The sequence below is a fragment of the Eurypyga helias genome, unplaced genomic scaffold (genome assembly GCF_000690775.1).
Source record: "Eurypyga helias isolate BGI_N326 unplaced genomic scaffold, ASM69077v1 scaffold15893, whole genome shotgun sequence".
In the NCBI taxonomy this organism is placed as follows: Eukaryota; Metazoa; Chordata; class Aves; order Eurypygiformes; family Eurypygidae; genus Eurypyga; species Eurypyga helias.
The window spans coordinates 4779-21150 of record NW_010239334.1 but is presented as its reverse complement, the minus strand read 5'-3'; the positions used below and the strand labels follow the sequence as shown (position 1 = coordinate 21150).

General features: G+C 39.2%; 1 protein-coding gene across 1 annotated transcript in view; it reads right to left on the bottom strand.

The window, feature by feature from the left end:
• Positions 1–234: 234 nt before the first annotated feature.
• KIAA2026 (KIAA2026 ortholog) overlaps positions 235–16372 on the bottom strand; it is a gene marked incomplete at its 5' end in the record, with an annotated part of 19594 nt that continues 3456 nt past the window's right edge. Inside the window, 4 exons of the mRNA XM_010148119.1 lie at positions 235–335; positions 6478–9210; positions 11012–11199; positions 14410–14525. Coding sequence (XP_010146421.1) covers positions 235–335; positions 6478–9210; positions 11012–11199; positions 14410–14525 — 3138 coding nt within the window. The remainder of the gene's footprint in view (positions 336–6477; positions 9211–11011; positions 11200–14409; positions 14526–16372) is intronic.

Sequence of the window (16372 nt, the reverse complement as noted above, 5' to 3'; positions counted from 1 at the left end):
CTTTTTATGACATCCATATTGACAAGCGAAGTTCTAAAGCCTGAAGACAATCACAAAAAACAGAGTTTTAGTGGTTCCTTTCCTATGTTCTTTTCCTGTGCTACTTAATTTTTTTAAATGCTACCTCTCAGTGCAACCCACATTCTTGAAAATAACTTCATTTTCTAGTTATTTTTCTTGTTTGTAAAAACCAAGAATAGGGGAAAATAAAGCAGCAATGAAGTTGTCTAACCTTTAATTATGGATGGGATGCTGGAAGAGAAGCCAGGAGACCAAGGATTCTGTTCCTAGTTCTTCCATGGTGCTACGAGAATTCTGTACTTCATTGTCTTCATCTGTAAAAAGGTGGAAAATCAGGTTTATGCACATTTGAATACACTTTCTGTGTAATAAACTTAATTTCAAGAAATACTATAAGCAAATAATTAGATTTTATTTGCTTTTACATACCATTTCCATTTTAAGTGTTTATTCCAGCTGAGATTGAAATAAAAGATATTGTAAGAATACCAGCTTCCTGCAGAACTTCTGGACCAGCCATACATGAAAGAATAAAGTATCCTGCTTTCCAAGTTTACTCCAGACATCCAGGTGTGACTACTGATCAGCAAATTCATTTTTTTGAGAAAAGAAGAAAAGACATATTTATCAAGACGTTAAAGTGTGTTTTATGCCACTGTTGTTTTGAGGACAACATTTTAAATAGAACATAATCTGTGTCACATTTGCAGAAGTGGCCTCTTCAACAACTCAACTGTTTCTATTTTGGTGCCAATTTGCATAAAATGATCATGCACCTAATATACAGACTTAACCTTGTATTCTACAAACAAAAATAGTGAGTCTTTAAAAATCACCATGTTCAAAATCATGCCAGCAGTTTGCCCTCCTACGTTTTCAAGAGAGCTAAAAAAAAGAAGTAGGAAGTGTATAGAGAGAGGAAGGTGCCAGACTTGGCACTGGTTTGAATAATCTGGTTTAAAGATCATGTCTTTGCAGCCATGATATTCTGCAAGTGGTATAGTTTTACAAGATTAACTGAATTTATTTTGACACTGCTGTGTATTTGGTTTACAATTGATATTTCTATGACAAAGTTAGTACAAGGCCAAATAATAGTCAGAAACTCACCCTCAAAATTTGAAACAATTATTATGTGAGAAAAATCATCATCACGCTGCTGAATATTCATAGAGCTTTTACAACACACTCTATTCTGATCCCACGTCCCAAAGACATAGTAAACCTGAAAAAGGTACACACAGCAATGACAGTAACTGACTACTGCCACGTAAGAAATAATTGAATTTATTATGTCTCTTTATTCTAGAAAAGAGAGAAACAACATGGCAAAGGTCTACATAGGCCACATGGAAAAATTAATAAAGAGCAAAGGCTTATTGTATCTTACAATATAAATATTATTTGCATCAAACGAAACTAGCAGGTTGCCAGGTTCAGAAACAGATTTATTTATGCACTGCATGAAAACCTCTTTACCACAGCACACTGTGGAGGGGAATAGCTTACATGTGTTCCAGAAGAATTCCCCGAAGTCAATTTAATCAAGAAACACTGAAGGCTATTAAATTGAAAAAAATGGCAGCTGACTGAGGAAGGCTCTGGCTCATCGACTAGTGAATGGCAGAAGAGTATTCAGGCCTGTTATTATGCTCTTCTGGACTGTTCCTATTGACTGCTCCAAGAGACATGGTGCTAGGACAGGTGGGCCTTTAGCATACCGTTAGATACAGCATTACTAACCCTCAGTCTGGAAAATCACTTCAAGTGCAGGTTATAGAGAATGGAGTACATGAATTTAAGCCTTTGTGAGGACCTCTTAGTGTTCTTTTTAAAGGAAACAGCCTCATCATAACAAGCATTTATGTTTTATTAAAAATTATTAATTTACTTTAAAATCAGTTTGGGCTACTAGAATTCTGCACTACCACAAAATATAAGCAAAACCAGCTATGAAAAAAACTCTGTGATGAGGCTATAGACTCCCCTCAAATCCCAGCTTTTAGTAATTTTCTGACCCACTTACATGACACAAATTAGTTTCTCTTCACTTATAAAGAATTTTTGCTTTGCTTTTGGCTTTATACTCTTTACTGTGTCACACAGTGGAATCACAGTGGCCTTGAATGACCTGACAGTAACACACTTGGTTTGAACAGGTACTTGTATGACTCTTATTATTTGTGAAATTTAACTGCTTCTGGTATGGTAGAGGCATAATCTCTAGAAGAAAACACAGCAGCACATGCACATATGGGTTTTAACCATGAGGCAAAATGAATGCAATTTTCTACTCAGCACAAAATTATTGTGTGGAATATGTCCATTTAGGAAAATATCAAAGATAATATCCAAAATGTTGAAAGTCATTCACAAACACAAAGTTTTGTATATAATACAGTGTCTGAGTATCTCTATGTAATATCTCAAGGGGTCTAAAAGGAAGGCATTTTACAAGCTCTGACAAGTTGAACAAGTTTTCTTCAAAGACTGATTCATATATGTTTGTTTATATGTGTGATTAAATGTCTTTTAAACTTCAAATAAGGATGCAGGTAGGTTGTTGGTTTGTTTTTTTTTTTTTTTCCATTACATCTGTGATAACCTACTTTTTTACAGTTCTTTTTGTGCTACTGGTAGCACTATATATTTGGTAAAGAGAACAAAAGATATGTAGCGAATTGTTAATGGCTTATTTCATTTGAAAGAAAGTCTCAACCCTGACCAACATTCATATTTTTGGAGAAGAGTGATGGGAAGAATAATTTTATTCACAAAAATGACCAAAATTTGTTTTTACAAAATAATTAATCATGCAAACCCGTTACATAGCAGTCTCAAGCATTTCTCCAATAGGATTTGGAATCTGAATACGTGTCCAGTAGAGAATAAAAGTTCATGAAAATTCTAATCAAATTGAATCAAACTCTGCGTGTTGCAAAGTTCATGCCTGCCAATTTATAAAATATTTATACAACAATTATATAATATTATCATACTAATTCAGAAGAATTCTAAGAAATCCTTCAGGTAAGTAGCTTGAGTTCTGGGTTTCTCAATTAAGCTTTCCTAACTTTTCTTTTTATTAGAATTAATTAGAGCATAAATCTTTCTACTACATTAGAGCACAGAAAAATGTCATGCAAGACGTTTTTCCCCATCCAGGCTGCCTGCAACAGTAAAACATAGTCTCAAGTTCTACAAAAAATGTAGATACTCACTCTACAACAAATATAAATAAAAATGAAACAGGAGAAACAGTCATTATAAGAGAAGAGAGAAATACAAGTCAGTCCCACAGTTCCACTAGTGAAATGGAAATAAAATGAGTTGCTGGTATGTATGTTTAGAGTATGTAAAATGTCCATGAAGAAACTGCCATTCTCTGCCATCTTCCTCTGTTAGAAAAGTCACCTGCAGCATTCAACTGCAAAATGCAGTCAGATTTAATTTGATATTGCAAGCTCTGGCAGGCAGACACCACTTATCAGTAGGTGTCTTCAAAATCAATTACATAATACCTTTAATGAGGAGGAGGAGGAAAAGTGTACAAGGTAGCTTTTTCTTGAATAAAAATCTAACTTTCTCTTATCCCAAAACAGAAAGCTTCCACCTATCCCAGCCCTGAGATAAGATGGAGACTGCTGACTCAGTAAGAGGTAATTTTTCAGCTCAAGTTTTTAGTTAGTGCAGAAAGGGAAGGTAACTACAGAAGTGACAAGCCTTTCTTGCCCCTACTTTTCCAGAACTCTAGTTAACTAGCTACCAGATTACTTGTCAGGACAATATGAAGGGCAGCCAACAGAGAGGGTTGTGAGGCAGCACTGTGAACTCTTGTGAACTCACAAGAGTTGATAATGGGGAAGGCAAAGACAAAACTCAACAGGATGAAGAGCAAAAAATTAAGCTTCGTTTTGATAAAAATGAGTCCAAGAATGTTGCTAAATATAGATATGTAGATTTTTATCCCCCTTCAAAGTCATAGTTATTAAAAAGGCAACATACATTCATGAGATCTGAAATCTTCCCTTCAAGTTTCTAAAAAAACCCACCCAACCCCTCCCTCCCCCCCCCAACATCAAAAAATCCCACATACAAAGATGTTCAGCATAAGACTAGATCTTCCAAGCAATTAGCAGAGACTATGACTTCAGATTTTAAAAAAGCACTTCTAAAATCATCATCCTTCATAAAATAAGAGTGGCTAGTCAGGCACCCTTTGTTTACATGTAAAGTCTCAAAAGATACCAAAAAAAATCTCTATTTCCATGAACAGTGCAGCAGGCACCTGAGAACTCAACTGACTTGCACAAAATAACTCAAGGATTTTATAAGATCAAAAGCTGAACCTACAACAACAAATACTGAATACACTGCATAAAAAGGGAAGGTTTATGCCATATGTGAATTAATCCCACTCAAAGCACTAATAAGGCCTCCTTTAATACTGTGTGATGTTTCAGCACTATCCTTCCAGTTAAAAGCTAAAGAAAAAAATACAGATCTAGACAGCATGAAAAAGCTGGGTATCTTGTTATGGCTAGACAGAAGATTAAAGAGTAACCTTGTTACAGTTACCAGATATGTGGAAATGCATACAAGGCTGTAAAGAAGAGAAAAATGAACCGTTCTACAGCTCTATGAGGTTTACGACAACACACAGTAGTCCTGAACAACCACCAGTGTGACTTAGGCTGGTGCCTTTCTAGCCTTACCACATTACTGGAGATTTCAGGCAATATAACCAAACACTCATTAAAAATGGATAAAGTATGGGTTATCCTACTCTGTATCAGGAGGATGAAGAAGATGGCCTTCCTTCTAACTCCTATCAAATCATGTGAAACATAAACCACAGAGAAGAACAGAAAAGATGAAATAATTTCATTCTACTATCCTCCAAAAGCTGAGATGCATCTGCATTAAGTAGGAAGATGTATATATACGTATTCTGCCATGGTGTAACAGTTCTACACGTTTTTGAACTATTGCCAACACTATGCAGTACAGCAACTTGTTTTATTATATGCAGATTTTTCTGCATTGTTGCTAAACAGTACACTGGTCCAAAGTTACTAAAATACTTAAAAAACTATACATTATGTAAACAAAACATAAATAGGACAGCATAGTTCTTTGTACATATAGTCTAGTACAGATTGTTAGGAATTCATGAATATGTACAATTCTACACCATAGATCGCATTTTTACAATGCATAAATATATATTTTTTTTTTACAGAAACAAACCAAAAATAAATTTGACAAATAAAAAGGAGATATATACTGTCATAAACACACTGGCAAACAGTCCATGTAAGATGGAAGATGTGCAAAATGCTAGATTTCTCCAAACTGATTAATGATTAAACTCATTGGTCATTTCTGACCTTTTTACTAAAGACCTCTCTGAAAACTTCTGACAAACTAAACTGATTTTCCTCTGTCCTAAGCCCAACAGGAAAGGATTCTAATCTTAAGCAATTTTGAATAAATCAACTGTTTCAAACAATGTAAGAAATTATTCCATAGTTACAGCTTCCAAAGTCAGAAGAATGCCCCAAAATTTCAAAGTGGCTCATTTGTGGTAAATTCAGGATGCAGCTTTGTCAGGTTTATCAAGGCAAGATGACTGAGATGCAGGGAAGACAGTGGCAGGACTTCTGCTTGTGGACACAACAGGAGGCAGTGATGAAGACAGGGAAGAAACTTTCGATGCTGGAGTATTTATAGCATTCAAAATGGCTCCCTCTGGACTGACCAACAGTTTTTTGATAGAAGTATCTAAGTGAAACACTGAAGTGTTATTTGGTATATGAGAGTTTGGAGGACAAATGCCAGAAATCACAGAAGATGTAGCTACAACAGTAGCAGGAGATTTTATCACTGAAGACACAGAGCGTGTCACTGCAGACAGTGGAGTACATGAGCTAGCTGGAGTACTAAGCATCTGGGGTGTTGCATGTACGATGGGTAAAGCATCTGCGGACCCAAAAGAGCTCACAATTTTTGTAGAGCTTTTCAAAGGATGTTTCGATGTTTGCCAACTTAAGGAACTGCTTGGCGCTAGCAGGACTTTTGAGGTGACTGGATTAACAATTGGTACACCCTGAGCCTCTTGACCGTGGTTAACAGTTGAAGGATGAGTCTGTTTTGTATTACAAGAAAGGAGAACAACATGGCTGCCAGCTCCAAGGCCTTGTGGCGGAACAACAAAACGAGTACCATTAATCATTATCTGAGTTCCGGGTGCCAAAGGCATACAGGTGTTAATGACTATTTTCTGCTGAATGCAAGGTTCACTTAGATGACCTCCTGCCTTGCTCGTTACAGTTGGTGAAGCTGCAGACATCTGAACGGTAGAAGCACAAGTATAAGCATGACTTTGCTTCTCTGTACTCGGAAGCACCTGCTGGCGTTGCAGGGAATTAAAACCGGGAAAAGTAATGACTTTACCTGTATTTGGTGATGGGGGAGGCAACACGCTCTGAGGTTTGTGAATCGCTGCATTACTTGGCACAGCAGCTAGAACTCCTGATGACTGAAACTGAAGCAGTGTGGGCAACTGGCTTTTTGGCACTGCAGGAGGAACTGCTGCCAACTGAGGAACTGTATGTAACACTCCATGAGGGGTGGCTACAGATCCAGGCAAGCTATTGACTGGAAACTGCAAAGCAGATGCTAAGTTTTGAGGAGATACTGTTGGTTGTGTTGTTGAAATCAGCACAGATGAAGCAAGATGTTCTGTTTTCACAGTTGATATACCCACAGTATTTCCAATATTCGATGTACACAGTCGATTACCCAAAATCTGCTTCATTCTTGAGGGATCATTTCCACCAATCAAGACAGCAGGTTGTGTCCCAGAAGAAGCCCCACTTGATGTTACTGAAACTGATTCTACACATGCATTTGCTGTTGTTACTGTCAACACATTTTCAACTTTTGCTGCAGCACATACAGACTCATTAACTGACACAGCACCTCGACCCACAAAACTCGGCGTAGGAACCAAAGCACTACTATTGGTCAAAGACAGTGCCAAGCCCAAGCTCTTTTTGTCTTCCCCCTTAGAAACGGCAGAGTGTAATATATTAATTGGTGGAGCCTGTTGTGCATTGCTGTAAGTATTTACAATGGTTTGACCTATATTCAGTCCAATTTTCACATCTTTCACTTGAGCAATTGTTGGTGATGAATTTATTCTTACTGGTGCTCCTACTGTAGATGGGATCAGAACCAACTGTGGCTGCTCTGTGGTACCAACAAAGGTCTTACATAGGGAAGAAGGAAGGTTATGCTTCAGTGACTCTGCAACCAGCTTGGTGGTTGATGGGCCACTGGCGATTTGTGTGTTAATGAAAACCAACTTCTGAGCATTAACACCGGTGGATGCCAGAGACGGTATAATACTGACTCCTGATGCTCCACAGGGTGATAAAATAGGTGGATTTGTGACTAATGTAAGTTTCTGGACTGGAGTGCCACTGATCAAATCTCCATTTGCTGCTGCATTAGACTCAGACTGTAGAACAGGATTAGTTTTAGTATCACCTTGCTGCAGCACAGAAGAATTTGGAGTTAAGACAGAGTTACTTTGTCCAATGCTAGTCACACTAATGGGACTGTTCAGAGTTGCTGACATCACATGGCTAGTTAATGAAATTGAGGATAAAGGAGAGGACATATAGCAGGAGTTCTCTACTACCTGACCCAAAGTGACCCCAACAGCCGGCTGCTGTAATGTGAATTTGATATTTTTATCCATTGCCTGGGTAAAATCAGCTGGGAAAGCCGGAATGTTAACAGAAGCAGCTGTTGAGGGGGCAAATCCAGAAAGAGATGGTTGTCCAATATATGGTAGACCAGATGTGGTTGTTGCTACAGACGGAAAAGTAGAGCATGATAATGCTGTGGTTTTTGGCACAAGAAAGGCCTGAATTTGAGGTGCGTAAGTGAAAACTGAACTAGAAGATATGCTGCTAGGTGAAATTTGGTCTGGGTTTGTTCGCACTTTAACAATTCCTGTGTTTCCACCTCGTGTTGTGACCAGAATAGATTGTGATTCTCTTATACACACAGTCTTCAGTTCTTGCCTAGTGTCAAACGAGTCAGTTGTCTGCTGTGATGCAAGACTATGAAAGGCAGAAGCAGTGTTTGTAGACCCACTTAATGCTGCTGTTGTGGTCAAAGACTGGTTAGCTGTGGGAAGAGCAGGTGAAGTCAAAGACACAGGGAATGTGGCAGTTGAAACTGCAGTCTCAATTCTGTGGTTATCAGCTTGGCTCACCTTAACTGGTGATGGTAATAACTTACCTGCTGAAGTTACAGCAGGCAATGGCTGTGTAGTGTTTATGGGACCAGTCACTTGAGACACATGGGTAGTATTCTTGTTAAAAATTGTACTAGGTGACTGAGGTGTTAAGGAAACACTGACATTTGATATTTCTGATAAAGTTGTACAGTGCACCTCAGATGATTTTGGTTGTAGTGACTGAATGTCCTTGGACACTATTTTCCCTTCCTTCTGCTGAATAAGAAAATTCTTAGGTAAAATAAGTACTTGTTGCATGACTTTTTCTCCAGTTTTAAGGTCAATCACAGGTTGCATCTGAATTTTCACAGAGCTGCTGTGAAGGTCTATTGGTACGCAGTGGCCATTTGGCATTTTGTATACCATTTGTAAAGAAGTCATTGCACTGGTGTGGCAGGGCAATGCTGGTTTTATCAGTGATGATTCCAAGGGTGATATCACTGGCTTTTCAGAATTAGATTCATTTATGCCAGGGGGATGTGAAAGTTGATTTTTTAAGGTCACTTTGTTCCCATTATTCTTGGCAAGCAAGGCCTGGATAGGTTTGGTCCCTTTCAGAAAGTTTGATACTGATGTTGCAGGATCTGACAAGGAAAATGATTCTAGAGTTGACCCTTCAATTTGTTTAAGCTCAGTCAAACAACTATCCGGCTGCAGGCTACTTTCTGAATTCCGGACAACAGCTTCATTAGTGCTCAGCTTAGTTTTCTTCCTTGGTGAAAGCTCATTAGTGCTTTGATCCAGACAATTACTTCGCTTGGACTGTCGTTTAATGCATTTGGGCAGTGTCTTCTGTATTTCTTTAGAAGTTGACTCTTTTTTCAGAATTCTGTTTTTTCCTGCAGGTAAATTCATCTCCAACAGTTTCATTTCATCTGCAAGGATATTAAAACAGAAACTGTGTTTTACACATTTGCAGCTGATATCTCTACATAGCAATTTTATAGTGTCTAGTGAAAGGCAAAATGTGAGTTTGCAAGTGTAAGGATAATGTAAGGAAAATACATGGAGACACAGACCCAACAAAACAAACATGGAGACAATGACAAGAAACAACCTCACCAATCACACCAATTGACAGTTTATCAAGGAAAGGCAGGTGCCCCTTCTAGGAAGACCAGCCTGGATTTTGCAACTGATAGGATCGGAGATCCGGGACCCTGGGCTGGGAGGGGTGAGGTAATCAGCAGAGCTATACAAACGCATGAAAGAATGTGCAGAAGTGGCTGCTGCAAGGACAGAGCAGGAGGTCACAGCCTGTGTGCCTCGTGCTGGCTACCGGGGGGTGTCTGTATCTTCCCCAAATACTGTGTGTGTGTGGGTGATGTATCTGTATTCACTGGCAAATTTCAATCCAGACTAGCTGGTGAGCAGCACAGGCTGGGGTCTGGGCTGGTGTATCAGGCAGACCTGTAAGTGGGCAGTGTGTGCGGGACAAGGGTGTGTCACATGTTTCACACTGAGCTGGACCAGCCAGCGAGTAGGGGACACACAAAGTGGGTAAGAAGGTCCAGGATGGAGGCAGGGGTGCTAGGTGGGTAGAGGGGCTGTACATTGAGGTTTTGGCAAAGTTCTGGCAGTGTGGGACTGCAGGGGGCCCTCTGTAAGGAGGGGCCAGGACCTGCCCTGTGACAGAGGCAGCTGGGTCTGAAACAGGCTCAGTCAAGTCCTGCAGTGGATCTGTCAGCCAAGCTGGTGGTCTCATGGAAAATGCTGCACAGAAGAGCGTGAGAGAGAGGAGGCAGGAAAAAATGTAGGAGAAACAACCTTGGAGACACCAAGGTCAGCAAAGAAAGATGGGAAAGACGTGCCAAGGAACTGGAATGGATTCCCTGGCAACCCAGGAAGACCATGGTGAAGCAGGTTGCACCCATTCCATGGAGGACCATGGTGAAGCAGGTATCTACACTGCAGGCTGTGAGGACCCCATTCGACAGCAAGTGAATATGCCCTGAAGGAAGCTGCAGGGCATGGAGAGCCCGCACTGCAGCAGGCTCCTGGAGGGACCCCACACTGGAGCAGGGTAAAAGCGTGAGGAAGGAGCAGCAGAAAAAAATCGTTATGAAGTGTCCTCAATCCCCCAGTTCTCATTCTCCCCTGTGCCACTTGACACAGGAGGAGGTAGAAGAATTGGGAATGAAGTTGAGCCGAGAAAGGTGGAGATGGGGCGGGAGAGGAAGATGTTTTAGTTTTTGTCTTTGTTTCTCAGCGACCTACTCTATTTTCAATTGGCAATAAATCAAATTAATTTTCCCCAAGTGAGTCTGTTTTGCCCATGACAGTAACTGCTGAGGAACTTCCCTGTCTGTATCTTGACCCATGAGCTTTCCCATCTTATTTTCTCTTTCAGTCCTATTAAGGAAGGGGAGTGACAGAGCAGCTGGTTGGGCACCTGGCAGTCAGCCAAGGTCAACCCACTGCAAACAAACTGCGAGCAGGGCTACTATGTTATGACAGAAATAGTTAAGCACAAAAATGGCAAAAAACTTGCAATAATCAGAATTTTGGTCTTGGTCATGTCTACCCCTCTTCTAGCCTATATCCATCAGATACCTATCACAAGCTATTTCAGTATTATCACAGTAGTAGTTAAGGTATAAAGTAGGACACAAACTCACATGGAAAAACACAGCTCCTGAATCAAGTTCAAGCTGTCAAATTCCAGTAAATGCTTACCATTGTCTGGATAATCTTTTTTGGGAACTTCCACATGTTCTAGAGACTCTGAAGTTTTACTGCATACTACTGCAAAAGAATCTTTGCCGGAATCAACTTCACTTTCATCATTACTCCAGAATTCTCTGGTAAATTTATCATGGTCTGGATGTCTTTTAAAGTCATCATAGTCCTTCTTCAATCTAGACCTTGAAAATAACAAAACTAACTTTAGTAAAGAACCAGTCTGGTTTTAATTTTTCTTTTTTTTTTAATTTGTATTTGCTTCCATAGAAAAAGGTGGTGTAGAATTAAGTGACTGTGCCCTTCAAAAAGATTCAGGGTAGCTCTGTTTGCAGGTCTCTAAAACCTAGCAAATGTGAAGCAACACTAATGTCCCTTCCCTCACAGAAACTGAATTCTATGTTATTAGGTCCCCTAACAAAAGGTAGAAAGATTGAGTCAAATATTCCATCTCTGGTTTACTGCATCCATCTTCTGTTTCTTCCTTCATTTTGCATTGTAACAAATTTAGCTGTATGGATTTGAATACTAACCTTAACAAGTCTACTCCTGCCTCTGAAGGCAACCTCAACTAGAGAATGAAGTAAATCTTGTTTTTCTTAAATGCATTATGCTTTTGGCCCAGCTATGGGACTGTAATGTACCCTTCCCCTTCCATAAAACTTCATCTCTGGTCCATGAGAACAGCTGCCACTGTCATTTCCACAGGCTCACACTCCACTACAGAATGTGCATACGATGGAAATAACATAGCTGCTTTACTCATCTGCACACAGTTTAGAAACCCATTCACTTACCTTGATATTCCTGAACTGCTACATACTTCCTTTGTCCCTTCTTCTAAACTATTGTTTAGATAAGATCTAGGGGGCATTTTAGTGTACAAATACAGTGAACCACAGGGTTCAGCTAGCGATTACCAACACAATATCCAGAAGGATTACTTAGCAAACACATAAACAGATTACAGCAATTAGCACCTCGTGTGGAATAGAATCTACTCTAGTCTGGATCTAACCCTTATGACAGTAAGATCTTAAATTTACCCATTCTTATGTGTTAAAGTAACACTTGTTTGCATTAAGTGTAGCAACGGCCAGCTGCTCCCTAAAGGATGGAGAAGTAGCCAAGCATGGCTCACAGCTGGCAGGGCATGCGCCTCACCAGCCAAGACACCACCCCCCCAGCCCTGAATGATGGAGCAGGGCAGGCGTAGTAGGGGTGGTAACTGGGTTCGACCAAGAGCCCAGATCATCAGGCAAGTTCCCAGTGCTGAGGCAGGTCTAAGCTTAAGCCGGGTAGTCAATTCACAGATTCAGATCAAGACCAGGTCTAGTGATGGCTGCCAGGGTCAAGACCCAATCAAGTGATTTCTGGGCAGGTCCACAGTCAAGTTAGTCCAAGGTCAGTCTGAGGGTCAGTCCAGATCAGCATGACCCATGGCCAGGCAGGGTAACTGCTGTAGTTGAGATGGAAACTGGCATTCCTATGGCAGAGATTGAAGGCTGTAGAATGACCTGTAATGGGGATCTGGGGCTTAATGACAGGTGATGTGGATGGAGGCCCACATGACCTAATAGTTTACTTACAGCTTTGACACTCTAACTAAGAATAGACAACCTTGAAGTTCATATGCAGATGTAGTGTGGACAGTACTTCATCTGTCATTAGGATTTTGAGCTTGAAGTCTAGGTGTAGAAAAATTACAGGGCACTAATGGATCACAGAAAGATCCACTACTGCACTAAGGCTCCTGGATTGGAATTTCCTTTTTTCTTTTGAGGAACTTAGACTGTGGGGCCAGCAAAAAAATGTGATCAGGGGGCACACATAACCTTTCCTTTTAAACCTTGCTGCTATTCAAATACCATTCAACATTATACTGTCATAATTTTGAAAATTCCAGAGGACCTTTCAGGAAGGGAAAAAAGGGATTTGATCAGGAAGAGGGCTCCTACTAATTAAAGACAACAAAAAAGGAAGGAAGGAAAACTCCAGACTCTTATTCCACACCAAGGTCTTGCATAGAAGGAAGGAGCTCTGCCAGCCCTTGACAACCCAGAGGACCAACACTTGTCATTCAATTAGTAGATGTCAGCAGCTGGCTGAGACACCCTATAGAGACTGCAATTGCAGCTAGACTTGTGGAGGTGGCTGCTGTTTACACCAGCATAGCTACCTTACTCAATTGCTTTTTCCCTTCCTATGACACCTTGATCACTGTCATTGGAGCTTTACAGATGCCCAGCAACTGCATAATGAACCATATCAAGACATCCATCTATCCTCCACCCATGTCTCTTTCCTACCCACAATATTTAAAGATTGTCTTTCAGCTGGAGCTGTTCCTTGGTAAACTGTTCGGACAGACTTATAGTAATGTCATGGAAGTAACTAGGATAACAGCCTGAAACATACATCCTGAGAAATAGGAGTTTAGTTGACCTCAGAAATTACCCTCCACTCTAAGTGCATGCTTCTCTAGCTATCAGCACACATATACACAAGACCTCAGCAACCCAGTTCCAGACTAAAATTTACTCTTACCAGTCACAACTCATACATAGTCTTTTTACACACTTAACAGTTGTGCTTCAGTGTTCTAAAACAACATTTTTCAAACACGAATACTGGGCAATAAAACATCTCAGACCTATCATTTCATATGGAGTTCAAGTTTCTAATAATTACTTGCTTTTTAAATGTCCACGTGGCAAAACAAAGGTATGACTATAGCAACAGCTGTGAACAGCTAACAGACAACAACGGCACCAAGCTACAAGACACAATAATGATACCAAGTCACTATCAAATATCTCCATCGGATCTGGGTAGCATCTTCCCTGCTACTAATACTTGCCCTTACTAGATTTAAATCAGTCACAGCTTCACTGACATTTCTCTGACACATGTCATTCCAGATACATTTCAAATTTACAGGGTCACAAGACCTCCAAACAATATTTTAAGAATTTATTTGTGGAGAATTCATTAACAACCAATTTAGGTAGCTTTAGACAGGAAGTAGTCTGACAAAGTATTCTAAGAAGCCCTGGTCCAGTGGTTTTCAGAACCCCTTAACCAAAGAAACAGCAATACAAATCCTAGATGGATTGTGATACAACTATTGATACGCATGCTTAAGGATACTAGAGCATTTTAGAGGGAAAAAAAAAAATATTAGGGCGTTAAAGTCAACTTTGTTTAGACATTGTAAGACTGTAACATAAAGTAGTTCTTCCAACTAAAGCACTGCCAGTGCCTTACTCCTCTTTCCAAAGTATTTTCATTGAATTTATTTGAGAAGCCAACTTTTTGATTAGTTTTTGAAAGGTAAATTTTGTTCTGTTTTCCATTGCACGCACTATTGTTAAAAAAAAAAGGCAGCTAATTACCTGTTTCTTTGAAATGCTTTCATTAGCTTTGGTTCCCATGGTAACAATTCGTTAAGCAGTCGTATCAATGTACTGTGCAATTCCTTTACCGCTTGCTTCCGGTGGTACCATCTTCCCTGCAAACATAAATACCATTTATTTGTCACTGCATTAGACCTGAATCTTGTTATATTGTGTTAGTACTACAATAATCCTGGTATACAAATACGAGGAAAATAACTGGAAGAAAACATTAGTAAGTTTCACAGTTACATCTTCCCTTAACCTATGTGAGACATTAATACTTCTACTCTCTTTTTTTTTTTTTTTTAAATATTGCAGAGAGATAATGCCCTAGTTAAAAAAGTGACACTGCAACGATTTTCACTTTTTACAGGTCAAACCTGAAACTGAAGCAGAATCCTACGAACACAACTTGTGTTTAAAATTACTTAAATGAATAACTAACATAGGTAGCAATCCATTCAGCTCAGGGAAACCAACCATGTATGTACACTTCCAATAGTTAGACATAAAATTTCTACAGAAAATCTTATGTTAACCTCATCTAAAATAAGTGCTATAATTTATGTTATTATTATTTGCAAAATAATTTACTACAATTTTCAGGAATAACCACACAGTTTTTGCATTACATTTTTGTAGTTTATTCAAAGGTCTAGATAAAGGGTTTTTTTTAAACAGAATTTTTGCAAATTGGTCATTTATGAAGTAACAGACTATGAAGCAGAGACCAGTTTTCCAACATGAAATCTTTAAGCTTTTAACTCAAATGTGTAATTAAAATTGTTCTCTTTTCCAAACTTATATATGTAATCTTATGATCTTCCATAAAGAATTAATGTTTTAATAAAGCTGGAAAGGCTGAATGAGGATAGAAAACATTGAGAAATGACAATTAGTGTGTATATACATATATATAACACAACCACAGTGGCAGTAATACTGCAGAACACATCTCTTAGCACCCTTAGATACCCCTGATAAGTATTTCTTACCAAGACTTTATTCTCTAGTTTATTACATAAAAGACTGAAAAATGCATATACATCTAACAGAAATGAAATGTGGTATACTCCAGTACTTCCGCACTCTAATAATTGTGTATTTTACGTGAACAACAATTTTTTCTCTTGACTTGTCAGAGAGGATGTAAGACAGTAAAGAGACAATGGTTCTACAAGAAAAAGACTAGAGACTTGGAAACTTATTTATTTTACATATATATTCAGCTTTTGATAGAGCTCATATGCTTCCTGTGGTCCAGCATACCAAAAAATGTAGGGCAGGAAAAATTGTGTAAAGCTTGAAATGGCTGCCTTTCAGCAGTCTACAATAATGATTTTTTTGATGACTTCATAATAATTCCTTTTGCACATTTTAGCAGATCTCTCCAATGTACAGTAAGATCAGTCAGGCTGAGTGCTTGCGTGAAGATCAGGTATCTGATTTTATGGATAATCATCAAGATGTTACATAGCAAATCCAACAGCTACTCCATCACTCTTCAATTAAAGTTACAAAAGCAAAGATTTTACATAGGAAATTATGCCACACTGTCATGGTTTAACTCCATCTAGAAAAATACCATGTGCTGCTCTCACAAATCCTCCTCCCCCTGCTCCAGCAGAGGGGAAGAATGGGAGGAAAGAGAAAAGGAAGCTCATAAAATTGAGATAAGAACCATTTACTAACTGAATATAAATGAAATATATATACATAAAAGTTAATATATACAAATACCAATCATAATAAGTAATTAAAATAATAGAAAATAAAACAGATGATACAATTTCTCACCACCCACCAATTGATGCACAGCCAGGTCCTGAGAAGTGAGACAGAGCCAGAGAGCCCAAGAGTCATCACAGCCCAAGAGCCGGAGCCTGAGAGTGATCGCAGCAGAGACTGAGTGAACCTTACCAGCGACAGCACAACTGCGATAACAGACCCACCAACTCAT